The sequence below is a fragment of the Canis aureus genome, chromosome 19 (assembly GCF_053574225.1).
Source record: "Canis aureus isolate CA01 chromosome 19, VMU_Caureus_v.1.0, whole genome shotgun sequence".
NCBI lineage: Eukaryota > Metazoa > Chordata > Mammalia > Carnivora > Canidae > Canis > Canis aureus.
In genome coordinates, this window is record NC_135629.1 from 34442041 (window position 1) to 34455964 (window position 13924).

Sequence of the window (13924 nt, forward strand, 5' to 3'; positions counted from 1 at the left end):
AGCCCTGCTGACCCATTTTAGACCCATTTCTGACCTCTTGAACTATTAGATGATAAATTTGTGTTGTCTTATGCCACTATGTTTGTGGTAATTTGTTATAATAGCAATAGGAAACTAATAGAGGGCTGTTATGCATAGTGCAACTGAGAACATTCTAGAAAATGTCTCCTGGTGCACATAAAGACGTAGGGGCAAATGCAAGTATTCCTGTAGTCCTCAAAGGTGGTTAGATCCATTTGTGCTCCCACCAACAGCAGGGGTGAGAGTTGTGGTTTCTTTACGTTCTCACTAATACCCGGTGCTTCCTGAGAAGAGAGATTTTTCGGTGAAGAAGTAGCAGGGCTTGGTGTCCAAGGGACACAGTTGTGCCTTGCAGGAAGTTGGTGCTCAGCAAATGGTGTCAATGCTGAGGAGAGGAATGAGGAAGTGGTGGTGCCAGAGTTTCTAGCTGGGGGACATGGAATTCCTCTTCCATGGAAGTGACTGGGATGGGAAATACTGACTAACTTTAGATTAAAACAGAACTTTCCAGCTTCAGAGTTAGAACACCACTTATCTTGGCAACTTTGTGATTAACCAGGGTGAGTGGTGGGTATCAGGCAGTGGCAGGAAGGCCTGTGCTGTTCAGCTGGCTGCTCAGAGTTTGAAAACTGCCCTCACGTAAGCGCTGTGACTTTAGGCTACTCACAATCTTTGGAGCTCTGGATTTGCCATTTGTAAAATGGATGTGGTCCTGCCTTCCCTGTGGGCTGTGGGTGGATGAGAAGCGTCCGAGCTGGAGGCCTGAGTTTACTGCCTGCACACAGGTGCTGAATCAGAGGTAGCTGTGGTCATTAGGGACAACGGTATTAAGCTCATAAATTCCTTTTATAGAAGTTGGCAACCCTGGGTTCAGAGTGTTCAAGGGACTGAGTGGCTTTCTTGGGGGAGGGGTCTGAGACTATCACCCACTTGGTTGGCATCCAGGGTGGGTGGGGTCAGGCTCATAGTCCACCCTTCTAGGGCATTACAGAGACACTCTCCTCACAGCCCCCATTCCTGAAACTACTTTTGAAACTATTTGTTCGTCATTTGTTCATTCATTCGTTCATTCATTCAGCCCCTACTGAGCCTTACCATGCACATTGTAATGTACAGGTTAGGGGCACAGACTCCCAGATCAAATGCTTGGTTTGAGTCTCGGTTTTACCATTTTATTGTCTGTATGGTATTTGGCCAAATCTTAACTTCCTCGTGCCCAGTTTCCTGATTTGTAAAGTAAGGCATATCTGCCTCCCAGGGTTGATGTGAGAAATGGATGAAATAATCTGTGACAGCGGCTGCCCTTGGGCACCCCCTCAGTGCTGGGGTGCAGAGTTGGGTGCCCTCAATCCTTGCCCCTTGTCACAGGCAGAAGGGTGATGGTTCATCAGTGGTTGTCTATGGAATACTTTCACCAGTACCGGGAGGGAAAACCTGAAACCCTGACCCAGGACCAGCTGGTGCTCTCTTAGAGGGTAGGCCCTGACCTCTCACAGCTGCTCGGGAAATGTGGCTTTGAGGAGAATTGGCATAGTTTGGAGATGTAAGTGTCGAACCCTCTTGCAGCAGTTACTATGCTGTGGAAGGGCTTATACATTGCGCTCATGTGGCTTCCAGGCTGAGCCGAGGTGGGCTGAGGTGTTCACAGCTGCAGAAGTGACTCTGGTGTGGGTTGTTTCCTTTCTCCCGTCTCCCTTCATAGTGGGGCTGGTGGGGATGTGGTGGCTCTGAGACTCCGAGTCCATGTCTCACTACCCTTCCGTCTCTCCTCATTCCAGGATCCACATCTTCCCTCTTGCCTTTTTCTGGGCCCTGCTGTAATACACATGCCTTAGCTGATGAAGTTAGCCCTGATGGAAGCCAGAGCAGTGGTCCCAGACAGGGATCCAGATGCTAAAAATATCTCATGATGTGCTCTTTTTGCAAGTTAAATAAAAGAGCAGCATTGGAGACTGTGGCTGGGGATTCTCCCCAACACTGACTCTTTTCAATGCCTTGGGGTGCAAGAGTCCAAGGTATCTGGTCCTGCTCACCTGGATCTGAGAATTTATCCTAATGGTGCCTTTAAAAAAAAGAGACTTTGTTTTTTAAGTGATCTCTATACCCAAAATGGGGCTCGAACTTACAGCCCTGAGATCAAGAGTTGAACACTCTACCGAATAAGCTAGCCAGGTACCCCCTTAATGGTGCTTTGATCCAGAAAAGGACAGACTCATGGTGGGCAGATGGAAAAGGATGGACAGGAGATTGGGCCAAGCAGATTTGATGCTCAGCAGTCAAAACAGGTGATGCATCAGCATGGAAGATCATGGAAGATCATAAGTGTCAAAATTACCCTGACCCCCCCTTTTGCATAGGAGACGCCAGGTTGAAGACCAATACATCATCTCTCAATATGGTCTTGAGAGATGCTTCCAAGCCAATGCTTCCAAGGTTGAAACTGATGTAGGTTTCTTTCTTTGGTTGACACCAAATGAAGCAGCTGGTTTGGGTCTGTTCCATGCTGTCGGAAGAGGATCTGCTTTAATGCTAAACCCACCCCGAGTGATGAGGAATACAGTACCTGAAGCTGAGGAGGGTAGCTGGGCATCCTAGCTCAGACTCACTTGGGGCAGATGCTCAGAGGGTAGAAGAGCAAGTGAGAAGAATCCTCCACCCATCAGAATGTTCTCTCTCTAGGTCTCTCTCTATCTCATCCCCATGTCTCTCCTGGTTTCTGTTGCTTTCAAGCACACAGACTCAAATCCTTAAATGTGGGTATCATGTTCGTTGGGATATCTTACCACTCTGAGTAGTCATTTTGTGAAGCAAAGCTCACAACTCATACTTGTAGATCCCAGTGTTCCTAATTCTGCCCAGTGCCCTGCTCATGACAGTCTTCACACTGAAGGCATTACATGTTCATTAACATCTTCATCCCTCTACAATGATTGGGTACTACTTAAATTACATGTGGTTTTACCAAAGCTGTGACCAAAATAGTTTGGCCTTACCTGTCTCCATAGACCTAGCATATCGTACGATCCAAATAACTAAACCCACCCTCAGAAGGGCCCCAAAGGGAATATTTAATGATAGTGCCAACTGTTATGAGAGTTAACTAGTCATAAAAATAGGATCCAATAAAACTGTGACTTAAAAAATAAAATCTCTAAGGTAGTAGTTCTTTTTTTTTTTTTTTTTTTGAGATTTTATTTATTTATTCATGAGAGATAGAGATAGGGAGAGGCAGAGAGACAAGCAGAGGGAGAAGCAAACTCCCTGCAAGGAGCCTGATGTGGGACTCCATCCTGGATCCTGGGATCACACCCTGAGCAGACACTCAATCACTAAGCCACCCAGGTATCCCTAAGATAGTAGTTCTAAGGTGAGAGGGTGGTCATGCTCCATGGAGTCAATCACAGGCCCAGGTGCCTTCTATCTTGTTGCTCTATTATTTCCAAATGTGTGGTCATCATCTGCACAGTCCAAGTTGAGTTCTAGCCAGTGGGAGTCAGTAGGAAGGGTGGACGAGGTGTGCGTACATCTTGAGACCTAGATGGGGAAGTGGCACCTTTTTTCTCTCATTCCATCGGGAACTTAGATAGCTGGTGACACCAACCTGCAAGGATGCTGGGGAGATGTAGTCCCTGATAAAACTCAAATAACTATGGAAGAAAGGGAGAAAGGATCTTAATGGACACTGGATAGCCTTTGATGTATTCCCCTTGTATATATTTAATGCAACTCTTTGTGTGTTTATAATATAAATACATCCAGGTTATACACATTGGTTGTTTTGCTTTTTCAGAAAGAAGGCCTGGGCCAACCATGCTGTGTCTCTAGACAGTTCCACAGTAATGAATCAGTGTGTCTTCAGAGGGATGGAAGAAAACAAGGAAAGGTAAACATATCTTTAAAGATTAAAAATTTTTAAATTCTCACATGCAACAATTTTTTTTTATCACATGCAACAATTAAATGCAATATAGGACTTCACCTGTCTGTATATGTCAGTGGAGGCCATCAAGAATTGGAGATAGCAGAATTTCATGTATTTCCTTTTCCTATTTCCAATTTCTGATACCAAAGGAGGATACCTTTGTTAAGTATGAGGCAATTTTTCTAAGACTTAGAAGGGAAAGTTGGTATAAATAGAACTAATGTGGTCTAGAATTATATATTTGATTCTAAAAGCTATGGACACTCATTCCTAGAATCTATGGACACTTGCTCAGATGAGTTATGTCTCCATGTGTAGGTGGCCAGTCCATGAGAGGAGGCAGAGACAGCCCCTTAGCTTTTGGCAGCCACATCTTTCTCTTTCTTCCACCTCCTTTTTTTCTTCTTAAAATAAATGTATTCATTTGATTTTATTTTAATGCCCAAGGGATGCATAGTTTTCCTAGTTAAAAATAGGTGATACACCCTTCCCCAATTTCGTTCCTAGGCTCCCCACTCCACACCTGCCTTTCCCAGAAGTAACTACTGTGACCTACTTTTGTGCATTTCTTTCTAGAACTTTTTCTAGGTGCTTATATACATAGAAAACAGCCATTCTTTCTTTTTTTTTCTTTCTTTCTGTTCTCTTGCTGCAGGTAATCATACTGTGCTTATTGGTCTATTTTGTAACCTTTAAAAAAATTCAGTAATATGTCTTAAAATGTTTTCAAGACAGTACATGAGCATTTTCCTTGTTTTTATCTGCCATGAAATGAATTGTGCATGCATAGTATAAGAATCCCACTGTTTATTGAGCCACGTTCCTATGGGTGGTGGGTAGGTGGGTCCCATTGTTTCCCCTTATATCACTGCTGGGAGGCACTTTCTGGTAAGTGCCTCCCACACACACGGGCAGATAGTCCTCTAGGAAGTTACTGAGGAGTAGAATTTTTGCACCATCCTGCATATACATTTAAGATCTTACTAAATATTGCCATATCATTCTCTAAAGACCACTTGTCCACAGGGCGCCACATTTCCCATTTGCCTGCCCTCTTGTTACACCTCAGTTCCTCATGCTCTTCCACTTTTGCCCATCTGTTGGGTGAAAAATGGGATCTCTCCATGGTTGTCATTTCCTTCTCCTTCTTTCTACTCTGGGGAAGTTCATCTTCTCAGATCTCTCCTCAGGACAGCAGTCCTGGTTCTATTTGGGAGTGGGTACCACTTCATTTTCCTTCCTAAAAAGCATGCTTCTCCAGGAGAGTATCACAGGATTGTATCATAGGATTACCTCTTTCTTGACTTCTGGTTTTGAAGAGCCTTCGGTTGGGTTTTCCTATTTTGGGTGGTTCCGTCCACCACCCACTGTCACCACCATCATCAGTGGCAACCATGTGATGCTATGTGTCAGGCTCTGTGTCGATCACTGGGCTGACGTATCTCATTTACTTCTCACATGGCCCTATATGATAGGGGTTGTGTTATTATCCTCATTATGGCCATTAGGCAACATCAGAACAGAAATTCACTCCAAACCAACCCAAACAACAAAAACCTTACCTCACCACAGAACTCTAGCTCCTAGTGTTGCCCTCCCTTGCAGCGACAGACATACATTGAGTTCTCCTTGTGAACATAGCTATGGGGCCATCACACCCACGTTTGCAGTTTTCCTGGCCACACACTCAGTTGTTATTCTGCATGTATGGCCTTCCCAGAGGAGAGGTGGGAGCTGAGAATTTGGTTTTGGGTTTTGTGCCCAGCTGGCATGTGAACATGGGTTCCTGCATATATCATCAGCCCCTCTGTTCTGGGGTACAGTTGGGGTGGCAGCTTTACCTGAGTTTGTCCAAAGTGCTTCCCCTGGAAAGGGGTTTTCCAGTGTTAGAAAACAAAATTCAACCATGTAAATTTGAAGATCAGATTGGCTTTTATTAAGCGATTTGTGAACTGGGCAAGTAGAAAGGAGCTCTGAGGAGGTGTACAGAATGGAAGGTTTTTATAGGAAGGAAAGTGGGGCAAGCAAAAGAAAAGATTGTTTCAGGCCAAGACACCTTTTTTGGGTTGGGGAAGGAATAGCAGGATTTTAATCTTGCAGATGCTAATGCTGATCAGAAAATTTCAGGTTGACTTCTAAAAAGGTCACCTTCCTGGGAAAGTTTGAAAGTGTAACAAAGTCTTGATTTGCTGTTATGAGGGAGCAGAGGACTCAAATTTGAGCTTCTCTTTTTAAGTTTATTTATTTAATTAATCTCTACCCTCAGTGTGGGCCTTGAAACTCATCACCCCAAGATCAAGAGTTACACTGCTCCTCTGCTTCTGTGATTGAGCCAGGTGCTCTTGGACTTGTTTTTTTAAAATATTTTTTTCGGTTCTTTTTTTAAACACCAGGTTGCACATATTTGTCATGGGAGTAAGTCTGCTTTATTAGGATAAGTACACCCACTGAGCTGTGGAGGGGGCTGTGTCACTCGGCTCCATAGACCCAATCAGTTACCCTACTCTAGAATTGTAAGTTTTGATCTCATTCTAAAGCAGACAGTGGTGAAATTCTGGAGATCTTCTGTGGCCTCCTCCCATGACGTTTCAGAGACATGCAAATTTAGACCCAGACGATCCTAGGCTCATTATTATAATTTCTTGCTTTTTAACCTATAGTTTTAAGCAGTCAGGCCTCGGGTGATGATGTGATTGTTTGAGTTTACATAAAGACAAGACTTGGTCTCAGGTCTCAGGCTCTGGTTCTGGCTCTTTGTACACCACAACTACTTTTTGTGTCCTTATTAGAACACTGACCAGGACTTATTCCAGAAATTGAGCTTACTAGTCAATAGTGCTTGAAGGAAACGTGCCTATTGATCAATCGATTATTCATTCAGTGGGCATTTACTGAATACTATCTGTGCAGCAGAGACAAAACAAAACAAAACAAAACAAAACAGGTAAGATGAGTTCCTAGAGAATCCAGAGTCAGGGGTGGGGGCAGGAGGCACACACTATGAGCAGTGGTTAGGTGGAAAACTAATTTTTCATTGGTCAGTGGGAATAATAACAGTATCTCCTGGGATCCCTGGGTGGCGCAGCAGTTTGGCGCCTGCCTTTGGCCCAGGGCGCGATCCTGGAGACCCGAGATCGAATCCCACGTCGGGCTCCCGGTGCATGGAGCCTGCTTCTCCCTCTGCCTGTGTCTCTGCCTCTCTCTCTCTCTCACTGTGTGCCTATCATAAATAAGTAAAAAATTAAAAAAAAATTAAAAAAAAAATAACAGTATCTCCTGCAGAGAGTTGTTGGGCATGTCCTAAGTTAATCACAGTAAAGCACCTGGCATATAGTAAGCACCCAATAAAGGTGGCTGTTTTCATTTTTTGTTTATTTATTTTTATTCTTACATAGTGTAAGGAACCTAGGAAGATTTTTTATCAGGAGACTGATAGGGCCAGACTTTTGTTTTTATTTTTATTATTTATTTATTTATTTGACAGAGAGAGTGGGCACAAGTGGTGGGAGCAGCAGCAGAGAAGAGGGAGAAGCAGGCTTCCTGCTCAGCAGGAAGCCCTACAAGGGGCTCAGTCCCAGGACCCTGGGATCATAACCTAAGCCGAGGGCAGATGCTTAACCAATTGAGCCACCCAGGTGCTCTATTTTTTATTTTTTTAAAGATTTTTATTTAAGAGAGAGAGAGTATGAGTAAGGGGAGGGGCAGAGGGAGAAATGGACTGAAGGCAGATGCCCCACTGACTGAGCCACCCAGGCGCCCCAGACTTGTGTTTTAGAAACGATTATCAGTTGACATAAGTTCTCATCTTGCATGTGTTTATCTTCTTGGACTGTGATTTCCATGGGACCATATCTTACCTGTTTTGCTTCTTATCATCTAATCAGTGTGTGGCACACAGCAGGTGCTCAGCAGTGTTTCTGGACTGATGAGTATAGGGGGTAGAGCGGTGAGCCCTGGGTCCCTGAGGTGAGGTGCTGTGACAGAGACTGCCGCTGGAAAGAAGGAACTCAACTCTCCTGGGGCCAATGCCACTTTCCCGATGAAAGCTGCTCCTGGAGTCCTTGCCCACAGACTGCACTTCCCTCTTCAGGAACATGGTTTTGCTCCAGTGATTTGTGGTGTTTGTCTTTTAATCTAGTGACTTTCTTGAGGAGACCGCTCCCTACAGCCTTTATTGGCCAAGCCGCCATGACTCACCACTTCTAGCTCCAGGTGCCAACTCACAAGAACACAGGATTTGTAGAAGATTAAGCCCCTGGGGAGTTCAGTTTTCTGTTGTCACCAGTGATTGTGGATGGATATTGCTTTGTTGGGCCTCAGTTTCCTCAGCGGTACAGCAGTGGAGTTAGGCAAGTGGAATTTCTGATGTTCAAAGAGGGAAATTTTGAGGGGAAGAGTCCTTGCACTTCTTATAAATCCTTACTGTAAATAGACTCGTGGTGAAATGGGTGGGTACTTAGGACTTAACCCATGCCAAAGAAATGGAAAGGTTTAAGTTCGTTCGTTCGTTCATTCATTCATTCATTCATTCATTCGGTCACTTAGTCAGTTGATCAGTATCCTTTTACTGCTTAGTGGCCATAAGCACTTTGGGAAAATACTCAAATAAGAAATTATGAAGGCCTTTCACTCTCAGCTTGTGTAAATGTGTGTCTCTTTATGAAAATAAAGATCTTCTCCGGCTCACTCATATATTTCAGTATGTCTTGAGCACCTCCTTTGTGCCAGCTCCGCTTGGCTTTGCTGTCCTGGAAGGCTGGCTCTGCCTGGTGCAGGAACACCTACATCTGGCCCAGGGCCCAGCACACAGTAGGCTCTCAGCCTGTGAGCAGCTTCGGTGGACTGAACTGGCTAGAAAACAGTGATTTTTAGAAGGCTACATGAAGGGCTGTATCCCAAACTGAGATTTGCCCCCAGCACCGTGTTCTGTTTCATGTTCAGGGCTAACTGATGTGTAGCCCACATGCTCGGGAGCCCTCACCTCTATACAGGTTAGTTCTGCTGTTTGTTGTTCCTTGTTCTCTTGATCCCCTTATCAGTTTCCATCTTGTCCTTAGGCTGGAGCTGTTTCGGTCACTGATTTTTATTAGCTCTTTGTTCACTGCCCACAGGGCCGTGTGGGGCCCACTCCATGTCCTCCACCCTCCAGAGATTCAGCTGGAATTCACCTTGAGAAGCTGGAAGCTCAACAAGAATGAGAGTATAACCTCTCCTGACCTGAGGCTCTCGCCTGCACCCTTGGATTCACCAGCCCTGTGACCTCGGGGAAGGCACTTCACTCTCCATGGTGTCTTCTTAGAGATCCCCTCAGTTTTTCCTGCAGTCTGTTAATCAGAATATGGTTTCTTCCAAACATTAGTAGGCTTTGCAGGAAAATGGGGCCTATTGCCTAACGTGTTTGGGGACTGCTGACTTAAACTCAGTTAAACGTGGCCTTTCTGGCCTGACCCAGCAGAGCCTGTAAAAGGTCAGTGTGCACAGAGGGGCCTCTCAGGAGAGGGTAGAGTGTGCGGCCTCCCACTTTTGCTGTTGCAGTGGTCATACTGGAGACATGCTGGGCTGGGAAATCTTGAAGTTTCCTCCCAGAACTTCAGTGATATATGTCCCTAGGACAGAAAGGCAAAGTGCCCCCAAAACACAGATATTGGATTTGAATGGTTTAGTGTTTTTTTGTTTTTTTGTTTTCATAGGAAGCAAAAGGTGGAATGAGTCTTCTAATACATTTATAGGCCTGCTGGTGAGTGAGTTGAGAATAAGCAGTATCTTCATAAAAGATTTTATTCAGACAGAAACTCTCCCATGCAAACACTACCTTCTTTCTGGCTGTGTGACTTCGGGTGTATTTCTTTACTTCTCTCAGATTCCTCACTGGCTTAAAAGAAAGGAGTTGGTTGATGAGTGAGTTTCCTTTCAAACCTAAAATTTTCTTTTTTTAAAATATATATATATTTTAAAGATTTTATTTATTTGAGAGAGGGTAGAGTAAGAGAGAACATGAACAGAGAGGAGGGGCAGAGGGAGAGGAAGAAGCAGACTCTGCTGAGCAGGTCCTGAGATCAGGACCTGAGCCGAAGCCGGACTAACCATCTGAGCCACCCAGGCGCCCTTTAAAATTTTCCATATATTGTTTAAAGCAACTGTAAGCCCTGTGAGGGTGCATGGAGCCTGTATGTCTTCTCATTGATTCCCAGGGCAGTGCCTGGGATACAGTAGTCACTAAACGATTGTTGAATAAATGTGAAACAGAGTAGGCTCCTTATTATGTTCATTGGCTTAACCCCATAGACAGCTGACTAAGTTATTGTTAAAGTAATTTAATGAGTCTGCATGATCTTGTTTGAGACACATGAAGACCCCTTAAGGGAGACAGTATTATTTGACATTAGTCAGGATTTTGAGAAACAAAGAGCTAGACTTTGGTTTTCTAACAAGGAATAAAACAGAAAAGACACAGACTCAATCTCCTGAACCTCACATTCTGTTTGGTTATGGGGTTTTTTCCACCAAACCAAATCCTTATCTGTCCTTATACTGGCCAAAGGCAGTGATTAGGACTGGTCTTGGAAGATCTCCCATGCAGACACTGAAAAAGACCTTCAGTTCTCTAGTGGGCTGGCTAATCCTCTACATGGCAAATTATAACAATATCTGCTAATTCTTTAGCCACCTCCTAATGGGCTTTTTATATACATTGGCTCCAGACATCACAGGGACTGAGCAGAAGACATGTTGTTTGCCTCTATTTTGCAGATGAGGAAACAAAGGTTTAATTACCTACCCTAATATCACAGATAATTATAGGGCTCAGACTTAAACCTGTCTTTGACTGGCTCAGGGGAGAAAGCCTTTTCACCACCCCGCCTGCTTCTCATAGATTGGGCCCCTCCTCTTACCTTCTCTCTGAAGATAGGAGCTCAGAGTCCCCCGTGGAATGGTGTGGGGTTGGGGGGTGCTGCTACATCTGCCCCAGGAATAGGTCTACTGAGTACCTGTCATGTGCTCAGCATGCCATCAGGCGCCCTGGGGGGTACAGTCAGATGTGGATCTGCTTATAGTATAGAAGGAGACATGAGTGTAAGTCATAGCACGAGAGTATAAGGAGTAGGACAAGAAGGGCTTAAGGAAGGTTCTAGCCGGGTCTGGCACACTGTGCAAATTTGGGGAATGTTTAAAAACACTCAAACTGGAGGATACTCAAATGGGCACGACACTCTGAGGTGGTCCTGGGAAACACAATTCATGGAACACAGTAGGTAGGAAGAGAGCCTTTGAGGGTTCCTCATCTGGCAGAGGAAGCTCCTCCAGCCCCCATTCTATGGAAGGACGGGTCTTGGGTGAAAGGCAGCATCTGTCCTGATGCTAAGCCCTTGCTGGGCAGAGACCATGTGCAGCAGTCTCCCTCCAGGGGAATCAGATATAAAATTCCTTCCAGGCAAGAGCCTGGCACTTCCCATGGAAGTAAATCAACCTTTTCAACTCTAAGGGTAGAGGACTGGGTTTGGAGAGCTGGGGAGACTGTGCGTGGGGGTGTGTAACCCCAATGGTTGAAGTGCTCACTGGGCCCACAGAAGTGCTGGTTTTGTCTGGGGTGTTCCGCTAGGGTGTGGATGAGGAGAGTCTTGAGGCTTTTGTTCTCTGGGTGGGAGGAGAGGATGGGAACTCCGGTTGAGACTCTCCCCGGGACTGGGGCCGGGACTATAGCTGAACGTGGCTTCTGCCCCGCCTGTGTGCGGTGCTGTGTGTGCTGTGCGCAGTCAGCCGGCGGCTCCCTCAAGGATGGGTGTTGACGGAGGCCGGCTGTGTGGCCAGGCGCTGTGCTGAGCTCCGGGATATACCTGTGCCTGGGGCAGGCGGGAGCCAGATAACAGGGTCTAACAGGGTCCCTGCCCTGGAGGGTTTTGGAGTTCAGTTGAGGTTTTGTAAGGACAGGAAACTAAACAGAAAGCAGAAACAAGAGTGCAAGGAAGGAATGTGTTTTAGAAAAATCACTTCTGTGTTTTGGTTTATTTGTTCTATTTTGTTTTTTGTATATAAGAAAGCTACTAATTAATAATTTCTTTTATTAATGTTGACTGATATTATAAAATTGTCCTACTGGTTCTCTTAGTTTCTTAGAGCTTATTTTATTTTTCTGTGGGGAGGAATTTTTCTAGGCACGTAATCACATTATCTGCAAGTTAATGGGATTTTACTTCTTCTCCCTTCACAATTGGCAAAACTTTGTTTGTTTATTGGTCTAATTAGGATGGCAAATGCTTCCTCAATAATGTTGAACAATGGTGATGTCTCGGATCATTTTTACCTTGTACTGACATTAATGGGAGTATTGGCTGTTAGGTTAAGCTGTGTATCTTTTAAGGAAGTTTCTCTCTATTCCTATTTTGTTAAGAAATTTTTTCAAAAAGTCAGGAATAAATATTGAAATATAACAAGATTGACATCTAAGATGTTCCTCTTGATCCTGTTAATGAGGTAAATTATATGGATAGATTCCCTAATATTGACCTATCCTTGTATTCCTGGAGTGAGCCACATTTGGCTGTGCTCTGAATCTCTTCAAATAAAAAAGTATTTCAAGTTACTTGCCATCATTTGAATTATTGCTCCATGAAGATGCAGTTGGTTTATCCTGCAGTTTAGAATAATGTCAACAGGATAGCTTTACTTCAGTTTGAGAAGTCAGAACTAGGGTGATGAACAAATTAATTCATTAGACCAACATTTTGCTACTGAATGCTGATATATGCAAAACACTGCTGGTTGGATGGCCTCCAGTGCTCCTTATAGCTCCGAGTTCTTGCAATTCTATGTAGCATTTCCATTAGTCAGGTTTGTTGTTGTTGCAAGCGACTGAAACACAGTTCAGCCTGGATTAAGGGACTATATGATTCATATAAATGGACAGCCCAAAAGTGGGTAGCTTCAGGCATAGCTGGATCCAGGGGCTCAGTGTCATTAGGTTTTGGTCTCACTCTTTCCTTCGGTTGGCTCCACTTTCTTCTGTATTGGCTTTATTCCCAGGAAGGCTTCCTTTACATGATACCTCCCAGAAGCTCCTGGCTGACATTCTTCCACAGCTGTGGACTGGGAGTTTATCATTCCCATTTGTTCCAACAAGACTTCCCAAGTAGTCTCATATTTGTTCTGCTTGGGACACATGCTGTCTCCTGGACTTCAAGGGTGAGGGAATAAAATAAGCCTTACCTGGACCTTTGGACTGAGATGGGGGGGTGGGTGGGAAGGCCACATGCTATTACCCACAGATGGGCAATCTGATGCACAGTGGCAGAAACACCCGATGTCCATGCCATTGGGGCCAGTGATCCCCTTTCTTTTGTGGTCTTCACTGTCCTTTTTCATACGTAGAAGGGGAGGTTGCAAGGGGCTGTGACTCCTGACCCAACCCTAGGGCCCAACAAGTCAGTGATAGAACCAGGATTCTAAGTCCCTATCTAAATTCTAGGCTGTTCTTGTTCCACTTGGAAGTAGGAGTAGAGAGTTAAGGTGTTAGCTGGGCACTTTGAGATTTGATTGTTAAATGAAGGATTTCCATGGGTCACCCTCACTGCTGATGCACTCACCAGATGTAATTATTTATCATGGTGATTATTGTCCCCTTTCCATAACAAACTTAGAAGGGTAGGTACTTTTAAGGGTCTTCCTTTGGTGGGATGTTAAGTATTTTATGTGGAGCATGTATACTAACAAAGTTTTAATTTGGCAAAATCTTGCCTGGTCTGATCTGTCATCTCTTCAAATACTTTGTGTCTTTTAAACTTTGATGTATGAGGTGTGTCAGATTAAGGGAAAAGCTCAGTGAGTTTCTACATATGTTCCTACCCTTCATATTAAGGTACAGTACTCGTTCAAACACTGTTTACTAGCTTCTTCTTAGCCTCCCTGCTTTGCCCCACTCCTTCCTCCCACAAGAGCTGTGACTTCCTCACCACAGCCTGGCCTTAGGCTGTCCCTAAGAACTCT

At 44.5% G+C, this 13924-nt stretch overlaps 1 protein-coding gene across 2 annotated transcripts in view; it reads left to right on the forward strand.

Moving 5' to 3' along the window:
* The window catches only part of ARHGEF3 (Rho guanine nucleotide exchange factor 3), a 303450-nt gene that overhangs the window by 31571 nt on the left and 257955 nt on the right, over positions 1–13924 (forward strand). The window contains exon 2 of one of the 2 annotated variants that reach the window (XM_077858441.1): positions 3812–3904. In XM_077858441.1, coding sequence (XP_077714567.1) covers positions 3861–3904 — 44 coding nt within the window. In that variant the 5' untranslated portion in view covers positions 3812–3860. Of the gene's footprint in view, positions 1–3809; positions 3905–13924 lie in introns of both variants that reach the window. The other variant, XM_077858440.1, reaches the window with a different exon arrangement.